Consider the following 24205-nt stretch of genomic DNA (forward strand, 5'->3'; position numbering starts at 1 on the left):
AGAAGTTTATTCTTGATGGGGTTCCGTAAATTTGGGCTGCTAACCTTTTCATTTCTGATGGAACATATTGCGACAGGCAGAATGATACAGGGTTTGCACATCACGGCAAGCTCCAATTCTCACACATCGGCATTAAAGACTGCCTGGTGAGAAAATACAAGGAAGAAAGCAACCACACCTACATCGTGCACAACCCCTGCTGACAAAATGACCAAACACCATGTCTTCAACAAGGAAACTGACATGAGATGCAATGGTTTATACTGGAGAATACACAAAATGCAAATAAGCCCATCCCAATACTTTTCAGTCTATGACAAAGCACAACATATACACTTGCAAGGAAAGCAAGTCTTAAAATGTTCAAATAACTTTAAAAATATACATTATGTGATGAGCTTAATGAAGTCTACTTACTAATGAATGGTGTTAATAGTAAGTGGATTTCATTAGTTGGCCAAAAAAATTGATTAGAGAAATTAGGCTTACAAGGGATCACAAAAGGCGGCAGATTAGTGGATTTTATTTTTTCATTATTTTTAGAGATACAGCACTGTAACAGGTTCTTCCATCCCAGTGAGCCCGTAGTGCCCAATTTCACCCATGTGAACAATTAACCTACTAACCTGTACACCCTTGGAATGTGGGAAGAAACTGGAGCATCCGGAGGAAACACGTGGTCATGGGGAGAACGTAACAACTCCTTACAGACAGCGGCAGGAATTGAACCCAAATTTCACTGCTCTACCATGTTGCCCATTTTAAGCAGTAAGTTCCAGAAAATGGGGTTGAATTTATTGAAAACAAAGCTGCTTATAGTAGAGCAAAGGCAAAGGACATTAGCAAGAGACCCTTATCAGCCTTCATGTATTTCAGTACTTCTGAAGCTGGCTTTCCATTCTTCACCTCATCCAAAACACTGCTTGTATATCCATGCCTGTGATCCCTGTTGCACATTGTCAGCATCACTGAACTCCACCTAATTAAAACTCAGGTTCCTGTTTGAATCCTTCTCGCTGGCTTCCCTAGATTGAAAACCTTCATCCTGCCCCCAAAGATCTCTCAAATTCTGAACTCCCTACAATTCATGTTCTCAGTATTATTAATTTAATTATTTATTTATTACTATTGTGTTTATTTGCACAGTTTATCTTCTTTTGCACATTGGTTGTTTGTCAGTCTTTGTGTGTTTTTTCCTTGATTCTATTATACTTTTTTTTATTGTGAATGAATTCAAGAAAATGAATCTCAGAGTAGTATTTGCTGACATATCTTCTAACAGGACGACGATCTTGTCATGGTTTGGAGGCTTGCGTGCCTCAATGACCCAGCAATGACTGGAGTCAGGGCTTTGTGTTTTGGCTCTCGGTAGGGTCATCCAAGCCAAGCAGAGGTAGAGGCCAGACTAAGAGCGGTTCACTGGTCTTCCAGGTTCAGGAGTTCAGCTCAGGGATAACAACCCTAACTTATAAGATAAAACTGTTATGGAAACAGCAATGAAGAATCCTTCTATATCGGAGTGCGATGGTATTTTTGAGTCTCCACCTGGGACTTCCACAGATAACAGTAGTGTAAGATTCCTTCATTGACTCAGGCCTAGGGGGCTAGCGTCAGGCACAATGACGGACTCTCCGCTTCTCCCTCTCCCTGATCAGTGTGTTCAGTTCATCTACATTAGCCGCGCCACTGTCTTCTAGGAGCGTGTTGACCATAGTCTTGGGAGGGCACCCAGGGTTCATCCTCCCATACTTGAGCTCCCATATGATGACTAGGCTGGCAGGTAGCTCAGGGTGACGTAGACAGTGCCCCGCTAGTTGCAGTCTTCTCGCCTCGATTTTAGTGGTGAGCATCGGTAGGTTGTCATCGCGCTTGACATTCGTCATGTGCTGTTGCCAACTCACGTCAAGAGCCATCCGGAGCTTTCGTGTATAGCAACCATCTAGAGACTTTCGTATAGTCTTGGTGAGTGTCCATGTCTCACATCCATACGTGAGAATGGACGTTATGACTGCTATGAAGATCCTCTTTTTAAGCCCTCTGGTCAGTTTCGATTTCCAGATTTCCTTCATGTCGTTCATAGCCCTCCACGCCAGCGCCTTCTGTATCTTTATGTCCTTCTCCAAACTCATCATTCTTGACCAAGGTACTTGTAGTCAAAGACTTTCGTAATGGTATCATTCTTTACAGTCTTGAGAGTACCTTCGTCGCAGTTAAACAACATGTACTCTGTCTTTTTAGTGTTTAGGTGAAGTCCAACTTTATTGCACTCAATTTCCACTTTTGTCAGTAGTTGCTGTGCTTCCTCCATCTGGTCACAGAGTAGGACTATGTCATCTGCGAAATCGAGATCTGTGAGCGTAACTGGTCTGACCCTTTTGGTTCATCCTGGTTTTATGGTAAAACCAAGCTTGTCATGATCTTTCGTAGTTCGACGTAGGGCGTAATCAAGGTCGCTTATAAAGGTGTAGGGTGCCAGAGTGTCTCCTTGCAGCACACCAGCTAGGAGATCAAACACTGCTGTTTCTCCGTCTGGTGATACAAAGATGAGATGAAGCTACTGGCATGATAAAGGAAGCCCTAAACACCACCAGAAATGGAGGGCCTTCATTGTTGAACTAAACTTCCATGGTGTAATGGGCAATAAGTATGGTGACATTTACAGTATGTACTTTGATAATATATTTACTTGGATCTTTGAAGACCTCAACCTCAGTTCCCTTGTATTTGACTAACTACAGAGAGCTTGCTTTCAGTAAATTCTGCCCTTTTTTCTGGAAGACACAAGAGACTTTAGATGCTGGAATATGCAGCAACAAACATACTGTTGGGGAAATTCAGTGGGTTGAACAGTATCTGCAGGGAGTAAATGAACCACTGATGCTCTCATGCAAGGTTTCAACCTGAACTGTTGACAATTCCTTTCCCCACAAGGATGCTATTCCACCAGCTGAGTTCAAAAAATCCTACTTGTTGCCAGTTTTCTAGCTGTTTCACTGTAAAAGCCATCCTTTATGATTCTCTTTAAATCCCAACTTCTCCAATCATGTTTTTGACCAACTTATTTAACATCTCCTCTGGTTTGATTTCACCCTAATATTTGTGGTAATCATCTCTGAAGGGCTTTTGTGTAAATTGCTGATGTTGGAGAGTGCCTCAAACAAGAACTATCTGGTGGGGCAAGTTTTACTCAATTATTTTACGCTGCAAATCTTGTGAGCTGCAGTTAACGGTTAAGATCATCACCACTATAACAACGTGAAAGCCTTTTGGTCATGGTACAAAAAATACAATTGCTTTTTCTTCACAACTTCAGTCCAGTCGATTACTATCCCAAGGGGCAAAATAACTTTCATCACACTGGTAGTTGCTTTGCCTGTGGGATAAGTGATTATGTGAGATCTATTTAAATTAAAATGCTGCAGTGCTGTGTTATTAGTCAGTAAAACATGCTTGGCCATTAATGGCATGCTGTGCAATATACTTAAACAATGTTTTAAAATAGATTTTAAACCTGATTCTGAAATGGTGAAAAAACTCAAATTTTAAGATTTATGCAGATACCATATTTACACCTCTCTAAAAGTAAAGCTTCAGCATGTAGACACTAGTTGCCGGGAGAAATCTGCATGACAAATGGTGATCGATTTTCTCATAATATTTTTGCTAATTATACTGAATCAGGGTTAATTCTCTTTAGTAAGAAGTCACCACTGAATACATAAAATTAACAGCACTTACCTCTCGAACTGTGTTGAAGACAGGCAAATTCAAGTGGCTTTTACCACCTTTCCCTGGTGAGACACCTCCTACTAAATTAGTGCCATAATCTAAAGCCTGCTGACTGTGGAATGTTCCCTGGAATGTATGAAAAATAAGGAAAAATAAATCAACACGGAATGAAATAGCATCTTGAGGTAGAAACAATCTGCTGGAGGAATGCAGTGGGTGAAGGTGTATCTGTTTAAAGAAAAGGATTTCAAAAATAAATTTATTGGCAATAATACATATAATAAAACAACAGTATAAAGCTCTTAGCATCATTTGGGCAATACCTTCAGTAACGTTAGCACATTTATTTTATACATTGCTTCATGACTACTTGTGGCCCCCACGAGGTGATGCACATTCTGTTGTTTGAAGGGCTTCCCAGGACTCAGTGCCTCAATGTCCAGTAGCAAAAGGAACTTTGACCGTGGTCCTTCCCCACAAAGTCTTTGCTCTGGCCAAACCAAGCTTCAGTGTGTACTCCTGGACCCTGAATCATGCCAGTTCGTAGCATTCCCTTACAGACATCCGCATTCTGCTGAATGACCAACATTTTAGGCACACCTAACAGTGCCTTTTACCAAACTGATAATCTCTCTGTAGCACCTGATGTCCATCTCTTCACATGACCCTCTGAACAACTCATAAACTAGTGTGAGCTCTGTTACACAACTGGGGGGGGGGGGGGCAGGGAGGAGAGGGTGACAGAGGAGAGGGGGAGGGGAACAGGAAGGGGGATATCACAATGTTGATATCCTTCCATTTTCCTCACATTCTGTCCGAACGTCTCTCAAAAGTCTTTAAAGTACCTGTCTCTATCATCACCCCAGGCAGCGCATTTCAGACATCCACCACTCCTTGTGTAGAAAGTATGCCCCTCACATCTCACCTTAAATGCATGTCCTCTGCTATTAGACATTTCAGCCCAGAGCTTCTGTTAATATGGCGGCATGCTCAAATGCAGCAGCCACTCCAGATACAATCAAGGGTCTATTTGGTTCATCCTTTACATGTTTTTTTATGATCACAAGTCACTGCTAGATAGTAAGAACATCAAGTATTGCAAGACTATCCCATCAGCAAGTTGCTAGATAGTGATGGATCCGGACGTATTACACGTTGTTGTGTTATCACCTGGACTCATGTGCTGTTTTGCTGAGATGGTGCGCTGTGCAAGTGATTGCAACTGCAGTCCCTTGTGGTTGACATCTTGAAATATTAAGCATATGCCTCCCATACCCTGAAATTGCTCAATTATCTCCTCTATGGTATATCAAGCAGATTATCTGTCAGGCACAGGATTACACTTGCCATGAGAAGTCAACATACAAGAAAGTCAATTCACTCAAGGAACAGAAACAGTTGAATGAGATGAAAAAAAAGTTCTCTGATCAGTGTGTGAATGGGAGCTATTAGAGAGTGAGAACATTGACAAAATAACATTGAGAAAAGAATGTAGAAGTCGTGAAATGCAGAGCAAAATATGCTCCCAGCAGGTCAGGCTGAACTTGTTCGCCAATCTCAGAAGCGGATAAGGAAGGTGGTAAAACAAACAAGCTAAGCCAATATCACATAAAGGTAATTGATAGAGATAGAAATCAATTTAACCAACATTTACTTTCAATAGAGTCCAAAAAGCAGCTCTGGTGTAACGAGCCCAATCACAATGGTCTACATCTACAATGGAACTGCCGCTTCACACAACCATCCACTCCATGCAAGTGCATCCAATGGACACATTTCAGCCAGAGTGCCATAATAACAGGATGCAAAAGAACATTACAGAGTTTGAAAGTAAACAGAACTAAAAGAATTAAATTACCTTTTAAATGCTCAAAGATATTGCTTAAATCACAAATCCATTCCCCCATTCTGGATCTCCTCTTACCCCTTCTCTTCTCCTTACATATCACCTCTCTCTGGTACCCCTCTTCCTTTCCTTTCTCCCATGATCCACTCTCCTCTCCTACCATTTCCTTCTTCTTCAGTCCCTTACCTTTTCCACATATCACCTCCTAGCTTCTCACTCATCCCACCTCCCGCATCCATCTATTTTCCCCTTTACCTGGCTTCACCCTATCACCTGCCAGCTTGTACTTCTTCCCCTCCCCCCAACTTCTTATTCTGGTTTCTCCCCACTCACCCCCCCCACCTTACTTTCCAGTACTAATGAATGGTTTCAGCCTGAAACATTTTCTTTATTCTGTTACACGCTCAAGGAGCTCTGTTTTTTTTTTGTGAGAATGATGTAATGGTCTTTTGGCGGTCACCTGATGTAATTTTCCCACCGATGTGAGGTCACGTGATGACATGTGCACCATGGGTATATAAGGGTTGACTCCAGATGATGCAGTTAATTTTCAGTTTGTAAATTTCCAGGTAGAACGTGCTGTGCCTCCGTTTCTGTTGCGTGTTTGTTTTTGTGACGCAATTTCATTTTTAAAACGGAGTGTTGCGTTCTATTGCAAGATACAATATTATTGGACTGGAAATTTTTGGCTAGATGTGCTGATTTACTCAATCTCAGTAGTAGAAGGGAGAGTGAAGACTTTATCGAAGTACAGAACTCGAAGGATCAAGAGGAGTCAGCATCGTTTGGCAGTTTAACAAAGGATCAACCTTATTGAGTCTTCGTTGAAGGAGTAGCGACCTGCATCGAGATAACTCTTGCCAAAAAGAGCAAAGAGTTCATGCGAAGGTTTGCTCTCTCTAAAAGAATTTAAGGTCAGTTGGTCGAAACTGTTTATTTTACTGCCACGTGAATCCTGTGGACAGAACCAGCAGGAAAGTTGTGTCTGTGAAGAAATCCTTCTCCAGAGAAGTCTCTCCCAGTTGAACGTATAAATCTGTTGGACTTTTGAATTTACCATTTTAAGAACTGTATCTGACTGTATCGCCTTAAGAACTGTTTTCGCATTTAACACTTTAAGAACCTGTGCCGAGTGACGATTTGTTGAATGGCTGCATAACGGTTAACTTCCAGTTAAAGCTTTCATTCGTTTTTTCCTTATCGTTTATCCGTGTTTAATAAATGTTTGGTTGTTTTTATAGAACCTGTCTCGATTGATATTCATTGTTGCCGGTTACGTAACAATTCATTTCTACAACATTTTGTGTGTGTTACTTAAAAAAAAAACTTTTTTAACAAGGTAACATTTAACATACACAGTACAGATTCAGAATTAGGTTTAATATCACTGGCATATGTCGAGAAATTTGTTAACTTTCCAGCATCAGTACAATGCAATACATGATGAATATTAAAAAACTGTACTACAGTAGGTATATATATGTATATTAAACAGTTAAATGAAAATAAGTAGTGCAAAAACAAGTATTTTTAGTGAGTTAGTGTTCATGGGTTCAATGTCCATTTAGAAATCAGATGGCAGAGGGGAAGAAGCTGATCCTGAATTACTGAGTGTGTACCTTCAGATTTCTGTAACTGCTCCCTGACGGCAACAATGAGAAGAAGAAAGCGTGAATAAAACTTACAGCATAAAGAATCAACCTCCTAGAAACTAATGCCTGGGTTATACACAGCATTTATAATTCAATTATGGGAAAAAATATGAGCAACACACATCAAAGTTGCTGGTGAACGCAGCAGGCCAGGCAGCATCTCTAGGAAGAGGTACAGTCGAAGTTTCGGGCCGAGACCCTTCGTCAGGACTAACTGAAGGAAGAGCTAGTAAGAGATTTAAAAGTGGGAGGGGGAGGGGGAGATCCAAAATGATAGGAGAAGACAGGAGGGGGAGGGATGGAGCCAAGAGCTGGCAGGTGATTAGCAAAGGGGATATGAGAGGATCATGGGACAGGAGGCCCAGAGAGAAAGAAAAGGGGGAGGGGGGGGAAACCCAGAGGTTGGGCGAGGGGTATAGTCAGAGGGACAGAGGGAGAAAAAGGAGAGAGAGAGAAAGAACGTGTGTATATAAATAAATAACAGATGGGGTACGAGGGGGAGGTGGGGCAGTTTGAGAAGTCAATGTTCATGCCATCAGGTTGGAGGCTACCCAGACGGAATATATGGTGTTGTTCCTCCATTGTTCCTCCAACCTGAGTGTGGCTTCATCTTTACAATAGAGAAGGCCATGATAGACATATCAGAATGGGAATGGGACGTGTATGGCCACTGGGAGATCCTGCTTTCTCTGGCGGACAGAGCGTAGGTGTTCAGTGAAATGATCTCCCAGTCTGCGTCGGGTCTCGCCAATATATAGAAGGCCACATCGGGAACACCGGACGCAGTATATCACCACAGCCGACTACCGGACTTCTCAAATTTCCGCTAATGAACATTGACTTCTCAAACTTCTGCTAATGCCCCACGTCCCCCTCGTACCCCATCTGTTATTTATTTATATACACACATTCTTTCTCTTTCTCTCTTTTTTCTCCCTCTGTCCCTCTCACTATACCCCTTGCCCATCCTCTGGGTTTTTCCCCCCCTCCCCCTTTTCTTTCTCCCTGGGCCTTCTGTCCCATGATCCTCTCATATCCCTTTTGCCAATTAATTGTCCAGCTCTTGGCTCCATCCCTCCCCCTCCTGTCTTCTCCTATCATTTCAGATCTCCCCCTCCCCCGCCCACTTTCAAATCTCTTACTAGCTCTTGTTTCAGTTAATCCTAACGAAGGGTCTCGGCCCGAAACGTCGACTGTACCTCTTCCTAGAGATGCTGCCTGGCCTGCTGTGTTCACCAGCAAATTTGACGTGTGTTGCTTGAATTTCCAGCATCTGCAGGGTTCCTCGTGTTTGCTATGGGAAAAAAATATGTAAGCTTTGAGTATTGCTCTAAGGGAAACTGTATAACCACTTAAAAGGCAAAGGTTATATCTAAGCTGAGGAGAAAATGATTTACCATCTGATAGATTTAATGCTCTGGAGTCCCAAATAAATAGATTTGCTTTGTATTAAAATAAAGCAGGTTAACCCTGTTTCAGATTTCTAACACCTGCAGTTTCTTAAGTTTCATTGTTTTAAAAGTTTTCTTGAACTCTGATGCAATTCTACTTTTTGCAGTTTTGCTAAGATTTTTGAATTGAAATCTAAATCCCTCACCTACAATCCTCAAGCCTACTCAGCAACAAATATAGCAATTAATGAAGTTATTTGCAAGTCTAATCACAGAAGGAATTAATTATCTACCGTACCAAAAGAGAGTATCACAAATTCTTAAATTCTGATAACCAAGGTCAATGTAGAAGACTGAAGGTATAAAGATTAGATTTATTTGTCACATGTACATCAAAACATCCAGAAATGGGTTGCTTGCTTCGGAGATGTTCTTGGGGTAGCACGCAAGTGTTGCGCGCTTCTGGTACTAACACTACATGCTCACCATTTACTAACCCTAATGTGTAGGTCTTTGGACTGTGGGAGAAAAACCAGAGCATCTGGAGGAAACCCTATGCTGTCACAAGGAGAACTTGCAAACTCCTTACAGTGCTGGAAACCGAACCCCGATCTTACAGCTGGCAACTGCAAAGCACTGCACTAACTGCTACACTACCGTGCCTCCCTACTTAACTCCATTGAACAATTGTTCAAAAATGATAAATTACTAATCACCTGCAGAAGTGACATGGAAAAGAATGAAAGGAATACAAATGCACAAATCTGGATAATCTTTTAATACTAAAATGGATAGATAAATATTATCATTTTGCTCCACACCTCATGTTCCTCTTCAGTTCACACACACTGAAAGGTGGATAAATGATTTTATGCCAGATCCATAAATCTGTCACAGGATCTAGAGCAGAACAGCAAACTCACAGAGATGATTACAACGCAAAAAAAAAAGTGAAAAAAAATGCTCAAGGAGGAAAAGCAATGTCGAAGCACTGTGCTCTAATATTAGACAGAAAATAAAAGTGAGCAGGAATTTGAATTTAATAGAAAAGCTTTAAAAGTGTCCTACACCTGTTGGCAGAAAGGTCAGTAACCATAGATGCTATCTGTCCTACTAATTAATGGCAGCAATGCTTTAAAACTTAACAATTGTGCACCCAATATGCATAAACTATTCTGTGTTCTACCTCAGGGGTCCCCAACCTTTTTTGCACTGCGGACCGGTTTAATATTGACAATATTCTTGCAGACCGGCCAACTCGGGGAGTGGCGGGGTGGTAGGGCTGCCAATGAACAAGAGTAGCAGTCAAATAGGTTGGGTTACCCCCAGAAAGACTATAATGACCATGAAGCCTTGCACGGGCACCAGTGCACATGCGTGTACCTGCCGTTTTTTTTTCTGCAAATCGTTTTTGGCGATTCTGTTCGGGGTGTGTGGGGGGGGGGGGTGTTAATCACGACCGGAATACAGGTGCTAAGTGGCTAATACACTCAATTTCTTTTCTAAAACGGTTTATCTAACGAATTTATTATTAAACACACAGCACATATTTTCCTCGCATGAACATAGTGATAAGTCAATTATCAGGGGAGGACAGGGGAGCTTGAAGTAAGTGTTGAACGAACTTCCAGAAGAAGTGGCAGAAGCAGGTTCGATATTATCATTTAAAGAAAAATTGGATAGGTAGATGGACAGGAAAGGAATGGAGGGTAATGGGCTGATTGCAGGTCGGTGGGACTAGGTGGGTGTAGCATTTGGCATGGACTAGAAGGGCCAAGATGGCCTGTTTCCGTGCTGTAATTGTTATATGGTTATACAAGTCATTTATAAGTCAATAGCATCATAACATTTTAAGTAACGTTTGGATATTAAACACACAGCATATATTTTCCCCATATGAACATATAAGATAATCGCAACACACCAATATCACTAAATCAGTGGGAGCCCTGGGCTTGTCTCCCTGCAACAACACGGTCCTATCGAGGGGTGATGGGAGACAGCGATACTCGAAGGGGGTTCCTTATGTCCAGTCTATTCCGCAATTTAGTTTTCGTTGCATTCATTGCAGAGATATGTTGGAAATGGAAGCAACGTTTTCAGCGCTTTCGTGGCTATCTGAGGATATTTAGCCTTGACCTTGATCCAGAATGCCGGCAGAGATGTTATGTCAAACATACTTTTCAGCCCGCTGTCATTTGCAAGCTCGAGGAGTTGATCTTCTTCCCACACTGATATGGATGACGCGCGGGTAATGACCTCGCATGCATAATGGCTCAACAGTGCGTGTCTCAGGGAATGAGGAAAGGTGCAGCTGACTCTTATCGCCAAATCATATCGTTTCCTCGCAGCCCGGTAGCGCATGCTTTGCGGCCCGGTGGTTGGGGACCGCTGTTCTACCTTGCTAGTTCAACGTCTATGGTTTAGCTTTCCACAGAGATTATTTGTACCTCAAAACTCCATCGGTTCTCTCAGATCCAACCAGACTATGTTCTGCTACAAACAGACAACAGGCCACAGCATACTTACAAAGTTGGCAAATCCATTCTGAATGGCAGGCATTCAACTCTGATCATGCCTAGAACAGAGACAGAACAAAATCTAGTAGCCCCTCAAAACTGGGGTTTTCCCAACTACATTCCAACAATGAATTTTTCATGGTGTCCAGCAGGGAGACTGTAATTCTCCTCAAAAAAAATAAGTGCCTTCGAGTGGATTAGGTACTTTGGAAATCTACCAAATCCACTCAAAAGCAAGTTCACTTATTTCAATAGAAAAGAACTACTTCAACGGACAAGGGTAAACAGTGGGCAATTTACAATCATGTGTTTACCTGCTGATGCAAAAGTACCTCTGAATAATGAAAGTTTTAAGTCTTGTATTTTTAATTGATTTGTTGATTTACAGCTGTCATCAATCTTCAAATGTTTCACACTGTAATCAGCACGGGACAATTGGGCTGAAGGGACTGTTTCTTTGTTGTATTATTCTAAGAGGAATCTATGAGATGTCAAAGGTTCATTTATTATCAAAGTATACAACTTGAAGTTATTCTTCTCCAGGTAGCCATGAAACCAAGAAAGAAAAGAAAGGCAACATGATCATCAATCCCCAAAATTCTCCCTCCCCGCACACAAAAAAACCAAACAAAATGGAACAAGCACATTGATTCCCAAGTCGCTTCTCCCACACAAAAAAAATGAACAAAATGGATCAAGTACATTGATTCCCTGAAATACCTTCTCCCGCACAAAAAAATGAACAAAACAGAACACACACATCAATCCCCAAATCCCTCTTCCCGCACACAAAAAAAACCAAGAAAGATCAGGTGAAAAATACAGTATATAAAAAACTATAAGACTGAAAAGGCTATAGTCCAAGTCCACATCCAAAATGCAGAAAACCTGAGCAACATTCTCTGGGCCCAGTGACAGACCTTTCCTCTCCGTAGCAGAGCCATTGAAAGAATATATAACCTGCTGAATATTTGCTCTATTCTCTCTTGTTATTCAATGTCATTCAGAATTAATTCAATAATGGAAGAGTAGAAGAAAACTAAAAGAAAGAATTTCCACGTGGGAATTATTTTTCTAATTTGTAACAAAAGTTCCTTTTGTCAACAATTCCACAGAAGTTCACAGTGATAGATGACCCAGTCTCCATGACAACCCAAAATTCAAAGTTCAAAGTATATTTATTATCAATGTACATTTATGTCACCATATACAACACTGAGATTAATTTTAACCATATAACAATTACAGCACAGAAATAGGCCATCTCGGCCCTTCTAGTCCATGCCGAACTCTTACTCTCACCTAGTCCCACCGACCCACACTCAGCCCATAACCCTCCATTCCTTTCCTGTCCATATAGCTGTCCAATTTAACTTTAAATGACAACATCGAACCTGCCTCAACCACTTCTGCTGGAAGCTCGTTCCACACAGCTACCACCCTCTGAGTAAACAAGTTACCCCTCATGCTACCCCTAAACTTTTGTCCTTAAACTCTCAACTCATGTCCTCTTGTTTGAATCTCCCCCACTCTCAATGGAAAAAGCCTATCCACATCAACTGTATGTATCCCCCTCATAATTTTAAATACCTCTATTAAGTCCCCCCTCAACCTTCTGCGTTCCAAAGAATAAAGACCCAACTTGTTCAACCTTCCGCTGTAACTTAGGTGATGAAACCCAGGTAACATTGTAGTAAATCTTCTCTGTACTCTCTCTATTTTGTTGACATCTTTCCTATAATTCGGTGACCAAAACTGTATACAATACTCCAAATGTGGCCTCACCAATGCCTTGTACAATTTCAAACAATTTTCTTGTGGGCCTTCAGAGTAACACAGTAGAATCAATGGAAGATTGCCCCCAACCTGACAGAAAACAACCAATATAGAAATAAATAATAAACTGCAAATACTGAAAGAAACAATAAACAATAATAATAAATAAGCAATAAATATTGAGAATATGAGATAAAAAATCCTCCAAACTGAGTCTGTAGACTGTGGGAAAAGCTCAGTGATGGACCGAGTAAAGTTAGCCCCACTGGTTCAAAAGACTGATGGTTGAGGGATAATAACTGTTTCTGAACCTAGTGGTGCAGGTCCTGAGTCTCCTGTACCTTCTTCCTGATGGCAGCAGCAAGAAAAGAGCATAGTTTGGGTGGTGGGGGTCCTTGTCGATGGATGCTGCTTTCCTGCGAGAGCACTCCATGTAAATTTGCTCAATGGGTACAGCCCAGTCTATTACGAGTAGAACGCTTGATAGATTGGGGCGTATCCTCTACTTTTTGAAGATCCCCTAATGAGGACTGGCTCATGGACCTCTGGTTTTCTCCTCCTGAAGTCAATAATCATCCTCTTGGTCTTACTGACATTCAGTGAGAGGCTGTTGTTGTGGCACCACTCAGGCAGATTTTCAATCTGCCTCCTATATGCAGATTCATTACCACCTTTGATTCAGTCAACGACAGCGGAATCATCAGCAAACCGAAATACGGTATTGGAGCTGCATTTATCCTCACACACTTAAGTATAAAGTGAATAGAGCAGGGGGCTAAGCACACAGTTTTGTGGTGCACCTGTGCTGAGGGAGATTGTGGTGGATATGTTGTTGCCACTCCTAACTGACTGGGGTCTGCAACTGAGCAAATCTAGGATCCAGTTGCACAAGGAGATATTGAGGGCAAAGACCTGAACCTATTGATTAGCTTTGAGGGCTGATCTGTACTGAATGAGGAGCATTCTGATGTATGCATTTTCACTGTCCAGATGATCCAGGATTAAGTGAAGAGCCAATGAAATGGCACTCTCTGATGACCAGTTGTGACAATGGGCAAATTGGAATGGATGCAAGTCACTTCTCAGGCAGGGGTTGATATGTCTCATCACCAACCTCTGAAAGCACCTCATTACAGTGCATACAAGTGTAACTGGACAATAGGCAATGATGAAGATTACCATCTTCTTCTTAGGGATCAGTGTAATTGAAGCCTACTTGAAGCAGGTGGGTATCTCAGACTGCCAAAGTGAGAGGTTAAAGATCTCAGTGAACACTCCAACCATTTGCTCAGCACAGGTCTTTAGAACTTGGCTAGGTCCCCATCCAGGCTGGATGCTTTCTATGGGTTCACTTTCCTGAAGGATACTCTCATATTGACCGCAAAGACTGAAATCACAGATCATCAGGGGCCTGTGAGTTTGTGAAGGTGCCTCCATTTGATGGTCAAAGTGAGCATAAAAGACATTCAGCTTATCTGGGAGTGAAGGCCTGTTGTCACCTGTATTGCCTATTGCCCAGTTACACTTACATGCACTGTGATGAAGTGCTTTCAGAGGCTGGTGACGAAACATTCAACTCCGGCCTGAGAAGCAACTTGAATCCACCCCAATTTGTGTATTGTCACAACAGGTCATCAGAGAATGATAACATTCAAGCCCTGCCACGGCGTTTAAGTAACCTTCAGTGATTCAAGTTTGGTCCAGAATTGCCACTTCGTATGTAAGACTGCTTGCCGAAGATCGTACCCGGCCCTCTTGTACTTACCTTGGTAGCCAGACCTGAATGCCACTGCTCTGGCCCTCCGCAAATTGCGGACCTCATGATTCATCCGGGGCTTCTGGCTGGGAAGATTGAATGATTTTGGAGGGACATACTCATCTACGAATGTTTTTATAAAGTCTGTGACAACCACAGTGTATTGGTTCAGATCCCCTGACGAGTCCTTGACCAACTCAAACAACCCCAGAGCCACCACTCTGCCTCCAGCAATCACTTTTTTGTTGTGCTTATCTCTGAAGCCTTGCTCTTTAACTTCTGCCTGTATGCAGGTAGGAGGAGGAGGAAGACAGCTAAGTGAGGCCTCGGACATCCTAAGTGAGACTCATGACAACCAGTTATCAGAAAACATGGGCTGGCTGTACTTTATCATCCATAATATGGCAATCCCTTTTCCGAGGAGCCACAGAACACCAACAGATAGAAATGAAAAAAAAAATGCCAGACAGGAGCAAAATCTGTTTTATATTTAATATGTGTTACATACTGATGGTGCATGACAAAAGCTTCAACCCTTTGCTGGAACAGCTCAGTATTGATACTAAATTTTCAGTACAAATACTTCTCACTCTGAAAAATTCAAAACTGATGAAAAGAAAATACTTTAAAAAAAAAGCACATCAGGCCATATTCCGTCCATAGAGAGATAAGCACAAATCCTTCACTGAAACAGTGTGAGAGACCAAATCCAGCTGGAAGCTCAGCACTCTTCTTGTTGCTTGAATGAAGGTACTTCACAACATGGTTACCCAACCTGCTTTAGGTTACACCATTTACAGGTGAGCACACTGTAAGCACCAGACTAATGGACTAAATCAGAAGAGCAAGTTGTTTCACCTGAATAGCATGGCCAATCGCCAAGAAGTGATGAAAGGAGATGAATAGTGAGCTGGCATTGGAGAGGGTCCAGTGGTGGTTCATGAAAATGATCTCAAGAATGAAAGATTTAACGCATGAGAAATGTCTGATGGCTCTGGGCCTGTACTCAGCGAAGTTTAGAAGAATGAGGGGGGATCTCACTGAAACCTATCAAATGTTGAAAGGTTTAGATAGAGTGGACTCGGAGAGGATATTTCCTTTAGTGGGGGAGTCTAGGAAGAAAGGGCACAGCCTCAGAAGGATGTCCCTTTAAAACATGAGGAGGAACTGCTTTAGACAGAGGGTGAGGAATCTGTGGAATTCATTGCCACAGATCGCTGTGGAGGCAAAGTCACTAGGTATATTTAAAGTGAAGGTTGATAATCTCTTGATTAGCAAGGGCATCAAAGGCTACGAGAAGATATGTGAATGGGGTTCAGAGGGCCTTGATGGAATGATGGAATGGACTCAATAGGCCGAATGTCTTAACTCTGCTCTTATGACCTTAACAATGGAAGCAGAGAAAGGCGAGGTGAATAAAGAAAACATGTTGGAACTTGAAAAGCAGCAAAGTATTGGGAATCTGAGAAATGGCCAACTGGTTAAGTAACATGCTCTAGAACAGGGGTCCCTTTATGCCATGGGTCCCTATCATTAACTGACAGGTCCATGGACTGCAGGTTGGGAACCCTTGCTCCAGAGAGTATCGAAAAATATTAATGCTTCAGACCAATTACTCCTAATTAGCAGAGCAGCTTGTAACAGCATTGTGAGCACTGAATGCAGGGGGAAATGGACCTTTTATCTTGCATCTGTGCCCCTTTGTTTTAAGACTCCCTAACCCTAGGGAAAAAAAAGACGATGATTGTCTACCTTATCCATACCCCTCATGATTTTATAGACATCTTTGAGGTGACTATAATCATCTGAACAGGTCCACAACAATCCAAATGCTTATTTTGAAATTTTGAATAAATATTGAAAGTCACGCAATGTTTGTTGGAGGGGAATTCTTTCTGCCTCTAAGAGAGCACGCAATAATGAAAAGAGAGACACAAGTGACTAGATACTCTGATCTATACAATAGGTAAACTGCTGGAGCAACTCAGCAGGTTCAGCAGCATCTGTGGAAGTCCTGAAGAAGGGTCTCGGCCAGAAGATCGACTATTTGTTCATTTCCATGGATGCTGCCTGACCTGCTGAGTTCTTCCAGCATTTTGTGCGTATTACTTTGGATTTCCAGCATCTGCAGAATTTCTTGTGTTTAGGGTATCTATGGAAGTAAACAGGCAGCTGTGGGTCAAACCTTGCATCAGAAAAAGTTCACTGGATTTCTTACTGGAACTTATAAATGTTACAATAGAATTAAATAAGGCAGTCTTGGTTCTGCGGTAGCATTCATACATCCCAAACAGAAGATGAAAATTTTAATCACACATCAAGAATTTAAGAACATTTTCTAACATGGTCAGTGAAATACTGAGACAAGGCTCATCATGAACTACTTACCCTTCTTAAGTCCAAGTAGTCTTTCAAATTATTGCTCTACTTATCTCATTTCTGTAGTCTGCCACGATCAATCATCCATCTGTCTCTATCTCTCAACTTCTCATTTGCCCAACCTGATCCAATCTGCCCATTATCCTTTACTCCCACCCCATCTGCCAATACGTCTGTCACACCACCTTCCCACCCACCAAAATACTGGCCATCTCACCTCTACAATTAGGCCCATAGCAGGGTTTTGAGCTGGTGCCTATTCCTCCCACCTTTACCACCTGCTCAGATGGTGCTCAACCCACTGGGTGCATCCAGCAGATTATTTGTTGCTTCATATTCCAGCATTCTACTGTCTCTTGTGTCCCTTTCAAATTATTGATATGCTTGGAATTAGAATTGTTCTTGAACATCTTAGAAATTTTGTACCATACACTGGCTCCCGCTATTTCTCAGATGGTAAGATCTTGCAAACTGTCAACTGATTGCCAAACTGGCACCTTTCAGCTGAGGCATTAAATCAAGACAATGGCTACCCTTTTAACTGGTGTAAAGAAATCTGTACCACATGGTACAGTGCAGCCACGGGAGCGTACTCTGATTTATTGCTGGAACTGGCATTCAATTGCTCTAGAGAAGCTGGTAGGGGTGAACTTTTTGTAAAGGACTCCCATAGAAACGAGGAGCAGGGAATTCTATATCTAGTTATGATCAGTAATATCCAGTTCCTTAAACAATATTCATCCCGCAATCAACTTCACGAAAACAGAGACCATGTTATTCATTAAAACGTTGCTTATGAAATCTTGCTTCATGCAAAATAGGTGTAACATTTTAAAAATTCTATTGGTTCCGAGATGATAAAGCTAACCTTGGCTCAGGAAAAATGTTTATCAGACTGAAAATATATAAAAGGGAAATGTGAAATTTAAAAAAAACTGATTTGCAAAGCCCAGACGAGGGCCCCACTGTTTATATACTAATACTTCAGATTGAAAATTCAAAAAAGATAATAATACTCATGGCAAGTGAAAAACTTAAATGTTACAAGGCAGAAATAAATGTTGTTGTTAAATACTGCTCAAAGACAGACATGAAACAAATATCACACACCTGCTTTCCGGTGAAGCCCTGGCATATGACCTTTGTTGTCTTGTCTATGTAGAGGTTTTGTCTTGAGCTGGTGTAGCAGTGTCTCACTCCACTTCGTTCCACTGCAATTGACAAAAAGTGAAAGTTAACTTTACACTATTTAGTACATATTGACTGTCTAAGAGGTCACTAGGAAAGCGACAATGTATGTATGATATGATTGTGATGCTTTTTGTCACAAAATATGTATATCTGATTATTTCTTAAGGACGTTAGAAGTGGGAGCAGGATGTAGCCAGATGACATTTATGCCTGACCACTATTCAATAAGGTTGTTGCCAATCTTCTCAGCTCTAATCTCCTGCCTAATCTCCAAATCACTGGAGTCCCATGAGCAAAAATCTATCTCAGTCTTGAATGTAATTACATAGAACACAGAACAGTACCTCACAGTTCAGGCCCTTTGGTCCACAATGTTGTGCCAACCTTTCAACCTATTCCAAGATCAATCTAACTCTTCCTTCCTGCATAGTCCTCCATTATTTTTTATCATCCATGTACCTACCTAAGAGTTTCTTAAATGCCCCTAATGTACTTGCCACCACCACCAGCCCTGGCAGGGCATTCTATGCACTCACCACACTCCATGTAAAAAAAAAACATTACCCCTGACATCCACCCCAGACTTTCCTCCAAACAACTTAAAATTAGCCACCGTGCATCTACCATCTCTGAGGTACTCCATAAATTCATAATCCTGAGTACCAGCTAGCGCTGCTGCCTCATTGCTCCAGATTCAATGCTAAACAATGCTGCTGTTCATGTGGAGTTTACAAGTTCTCCTGGTTATCACATGGATTTCCTCTAAAGGTTACTCAGTTTCCTCCCACATCACATAAAGACACGTGGGTGAACAGATTAATTACCTCCTGTGTACTACCACTTGTGCAGGTGGATGTGAAGAGAATCAGGGGAAGTTGATGAGCACATGAGCAAGATGCTACAGGGAGATAAGTAGGGAATGTGACAGACCAGCATAAACAGGGTGGGTTGAATGGCCTTTATATTCTAAGGAAAGATGTAAACATGAATATGAAGCTATTCTCACCTCACACATAAAAAACTAATCCTTTGTCCTGATATTATGCTCTGCCTATACCCTGAAATCAGATGAGTTAACTATTCAATCTCCACTCTATCTATCCCTTCCAGGATTCTCCAGGTTTCAATTAGTTCACCAATGTTTAATTTACAGTGAACTATGAACATTCTATTCATCAATGAGCAGCAAATTTCTCCTCAGAGGACAATTCCCTCATCACAAGACTGAAGTCTTGAGAATCTAAGGATTGACAGAATCTAAACGAAACTAATGGCTCCGTCTGTCTAAGTAGACAATGGACGCACCTAGTTCCGGGGCCTAGACCAAGGCGATGAATATGGAGATCCTGGGCTGCCCAGACATCAAGATCCCCTTCTCGGCCTTGCGGATGTGGTCCAAAGGAACGCGAAGCAGTACATTTGGCACAGCTTGGCTGCAGGAGCTGCCGGGAGGTGACATGATAGGTCATCCAACCACCTTAGGGGCTCCACTCCGGATCTGTGTAGGGCTTACTCCTTAGCCTTCTCTTCTCCCGAAGATACCCACAAGGCAGTGGGATCCATAACCCTGGATAGGGGCCCATACCGGGTACTGTGCTGAGCCCGGGACTTGTGTAAGGCAGGGTCGTCACGCCCTGTAGTAGTGACATATGGAGCCACTACCCACTACCATTGACAGAATCAGTGGTCCAGAAATTTGCTGTTAATCTTGTAACTTAACCACTAGGCTATTGTGGTTTCAAAGTTCGCAGTTCAAAGTAATTTTTATTATGAAACTACATACATGTCACCATGTACAACCCTCAGATTCATTTTCTTGTGGGCAGACTCAATAAATCTATAGGATAGTAACCATAACAAAATCAATAAAAGACAACCCAACTAGGATGCTCAACTAGAGTGCAGAAGACAACAAACTCTGCAAATGCAAACATAAATAAATAGCAATATCAAAACCATGAGATGAAGAGTCTTTGAAAATGAGTTCACTGGTTGTGGAAACATTTCAACGATGGGACAAGTGAAGTTGAACGAAGTGATTCCCTTTTGTTCAAGAGCCTGATGCAGAGGGGTAATAACTGTTCCTAAACCTGGTTGTGAGTCCTGAGGCTCCTGTATCTTCTTCCTGATGGCAGCAACGAGAAGAGAGCATGACCTGGGTGGTGGGGATCTCTGATGATGAATGCTGATTTCCTACAATAGTGTTTCATGTAGATGTGCTCAATGATTGGGAGGACTTTACCTGTGATAGATTGGGCTGAATCCACTACTTTCTGTAGAGTTTCTAGAATAGTAGGATCTCCTCAGTGATGCATGGCTTCTCCTCAGTCTTCCTACCAAAATGTATCTCCTCACATTTCTCCACATTAACTTTAATAACCGTGCCTCTGTTTGCCCAGTCTACTAACCTGTTGTACGAAACTGTAATCTTTTACTATCCTCTGCAGTTCACAAGTTTTGTATTATTCATAAATTTACAAATTATATCTTGCACTCCCAAGTCTGGATCATTAATGCAGACCAGAAGTCAAGTCAAGTGACTTTTTAGCGTCATTTCAACCATAACTGCTGGTACAGTACACAGTAAAAACGAGACAATATTTTTCAGGACCATAGTGCAACATGAACAATACAAAAACTACACTGAACTACGTAAAACAACACGAAAACTACACTACACTACAGACCTACCCTGGACTGCATAAAGTGCACAAAACAGTGCAGGCATTACAATAAATAAACAAGACAATAGGCACAATAGAGGGCAGTAGGTTGGTGTCAGTCCAGGCTCTGGGTATTGAGGAGTCTGATGGCTTGGGGGAAGAAACTGTTACATAGTCTGGTTATGAGAGCCTGAATACTTCGGTGCCTTTTGCCAGATGGCAGGAGGGAGAAGAGTTTATATGAGGGGTGCGTGGGGTCGTTCATAATGTTGTTTGCTTTACAGATGCAGCGTGTGGTGTAAATGACTGTAATGGCGGGAAGAGAGACACCAATGATCTTGTCAGCTGACCTCACTATCCCCTGCAGGGTCTTGCGATCCAAGATGGTGCAATTTCCGAACCAGGCAGTAATGCAGCTGCTCAGGATGCTCTCAATACAACCTCTGTAGAATGTGGTGAGGATGGGGGGTGGGGGGTGGGACTTTTCTCAGCCTTCGCAGAAAGGAGAGATGCTGCTGGGCTTTCTTTGCTATGGAGCTGGTGTTGAGGGACCAGGTGAGATTCTCTGCCAGGTGAACACCAAGAAATTTGGTGCTCTTAACGATCTCTATGGAGGAGTCGTCCATGTTCAGCGGAGAGAGGTCGTTGCATGTCCTCCTGAAGTCAACAACCATCTTTTTTGTTTTGTTCACATTCAGAGACAAGTTGTTGGCTCTGCACCAGTCCGTTAGCCGCTGCACCTCCTCTCTGTATGCTGACTCATCGTTCTTGCTGATGAGACCCATCACGGTCGTGTCATCGGTGAACTTGATGATGTGGTTCGAGCTCTGTGTTGCAGCACAGTCATGGGTCAGCAGAGTGAACAGCAGTGGACTGAGCACACAGCCCTGGGGGGCCCCCATGCTCAGTGTGATGGTGTTGGAGATGCTGCTTCCAATCCGGACCAACTGAGGTCTCCCAGTCAGGAAGACTAGGATCCAGTTGCAGAGGGAGGTGTTCACGCCCAGTAGGCTCAGCTTTCCAATCAGTTTCTGAGGGGTGATTGTGTTGAATGCTGAACTGAAGTCTATGAACAGCATTCCAATGTATGTGTCTTTTTTGTCCAGGTGGGTTAGGGTCAGGTGGAGGGTGATGGCAATGGCGTTGTCTGCTGAACGGTTGGGACGGTACACGAACTGCAGGGGGTCCAGTGAGGGGGCAGCAGGGTCTTGATGTTCCTCATGATGAGCCTCTCAAAATACTTCATGATGATGGATGTGAGTGCAACAGGATGGTAGTCGTTGAGGCAGGGCACTGAAGACTCCTTCGGCACGGGGACAATGGTGGTGGCCTTGAAGCACACAGGAACGACGGCACTGCTCAGGGAGATGTTGAAGATGTCAGTGAGAATCTCAGCTAGCTGGTCTACACATCCTCTAAGCACTCTGCCAAGAATATTGTCTGGTCCAGCAGTCTTTTCATAGGTTGACCCTGCACAGGGTTCTCCTCACATCGGCCATGGTAAGACACAGCACCTGGTTGTTTGGAGGAGAGGTGCTCTTCCTCGTCACAATGTCATTTTCCACCTCAAAACAAGCATAGAAGTTATTCAAAGCATCTGGGAGGGAGGCATCACCTGCACAGTCAGGTGATGTTGTCTTGTAGTTGGTGATGTCCTGAATGCCCTTCCACATGCGCCGCGTGTCGCAGCTGTCCTGGATGTGGCTGTGGATTCGCTGGGCGTGTGCATGCTTTGCCTCTCTGATGGCCCGGTTCAGTTTGGCCCTCGCTGTTGTTAGGGCTGCCTTGTCGCCTGCTCTGAAGGCATAGTCACGGGTCCTCAGCAGTGCACGCACCTCCGCGGTCATCCGTGGCTTCTGGTTAGCGCGTGTAGTGATGGTCTTGGCCAAAGTGATGTCATCGACGCACTTGCTGATGTAGCTAGTCACTGATGCTGTGTACTCCTCTGAGTTGGTAGAGTCACCATCGGTTGCGGCCTCCCTGAACATGTGCCAGTCAGTGTGCTCAAAGCACTCTTGAAGAGCAGAGATGGCTCCTGCTGGCCAGGTTTTCACCTGCTTCACAACTGGTCTGGAGCGCCTGACAAGCGGTCTGTATGCTGGGATTAGCATTACAGAGATGTGATCTGAGTAACCGAGGTGGAGACAGGGCTCCGCCCGGTACGCATCCGGAATGTTTGTGTAAACAAGGTCCAACACGTTCTCCCCTCTCGTCGCAAAGTCTACTTAAGGTTTGTGTGGTTAAAATCTCCGGCAACAATAAACAGTCCACCAGGGCGTGCGTTCTGCAGTTTGCTAATAGCCCCAAACAGTTCACAGAGCGCCTCCTTAGCATTAGCACTGGGGGGAATGTAGACACTGACTATAGGGACAGTGGTGAATTCCCGTGGTAAATAAAATGGTCTGCATCTAACAGTCACAAACTCCACTAGCGATGAGCAGTATTTTGCATCATTCCATATTGATGTAAACACACAAGCCACCACCGCGAGTCTTACCAGAAAGAGCTGCATCTCTGTCCGCTCGAAACAAGACGAGCCCGTCCAGCTGGATGGCGGCGTCTGGGATTCCATCAGTGAGCCACGTTTCTGTGAAAGCATACGCACAGCAGACTCTGTACTCCCACCGAGTATTTCGTTGGAGTCGGATGTAGTCCAATTTATTGTCCAGGAAGCGGACACTGGAGAGCAGAATGGACGGGAGAGCCAGCTGGCTAGGGTTTGCTTTTTGCCTGGCACGGACTCCTGCCCGCTTGCCTCGCTTCCACTACCTCACACACTGCTTACAGCACCTCCACCTCCAGCCACCGGCATCAGGCGACTCCAAGGACTATAGGCCCGATCCCCTCAGCAAGCCAAGGTCGCGTAATTTAACCAGCAGATCTTCATGAAGGTTTGTTTTTGGGCAATCTCTGTATTGTAGAAGTATCTGGCGATGGTAGACAGTCACCCTGTTATCCATGCACCCTAATCAAAAACTATGCCTTAAAATTAAATTAAAGTAACACCAGATCCGAAGGGCCGCTGCTGCCGTGCCACGCCACCTGCTGGATAAAGAGTACCTTCCCCAACACTGATCTTTAGGGAATGCCACCATTTACTTTCCTCCGTTGCGAAAAACAACCATTTGTCATTTATCCATGCTATCATTGACTTAGCTATGCCGCATGCCCCTGCTTTGCTGATAAATTTATCCTGTGGCACCTTATCAGAAACCTCTGAAGGTCAAAACACACAATGACTATCTTATTCTCGTCAACTCTGATACCGCAACAAAAACTACTGTGAAAGTATTATCTCCAGAA

General features: G+C 43.0%; 1 protein-coding gene across 2 annotated transcripts in view; it reads right to left on the reverse strand.

The window, feature by feature from the left end:
• suclg1 (succinate-CoA ligase GDP/ADP-forming subunit alph) overlaps window positions 1-24205 on the reverse strand; it is a 100120-nt gene that overhangs the window by 51529 nt on the left and 24386 nt on the right. For both annotated transcript variants that reach the window (XM_072256703.1, XM_072256702.1), the window contains exons 2-3: window positions 18159-18259; window positions 3739-3855 (exon numbers count right to left, since the gene is read on the reverse strand). In XM_072256703.1, the coding sequence (XP_072112804.1) occupies window positions 3739-3855; window positions 18159-18259 (218 nt within the window). The remainder of the gene's footprint in view (window positions 1-3738; window positions 3856-18158; window positions 18260-24205) is intronic.

This window comes from Mobula birostris, chromosome 4, assembly GCF_030028105.1.
Source record: "Mobula birostris isolate sMobBir1 chromosome 4, sMobBir1.hap1, whole genome shotgun sequence".
Lineage (NCBI taxonomy): Eukaryota > Metazoa > Chordata > Chondrichthyes > Myliobatiformes > Myliobatidae > Mobula > Mobula birostris.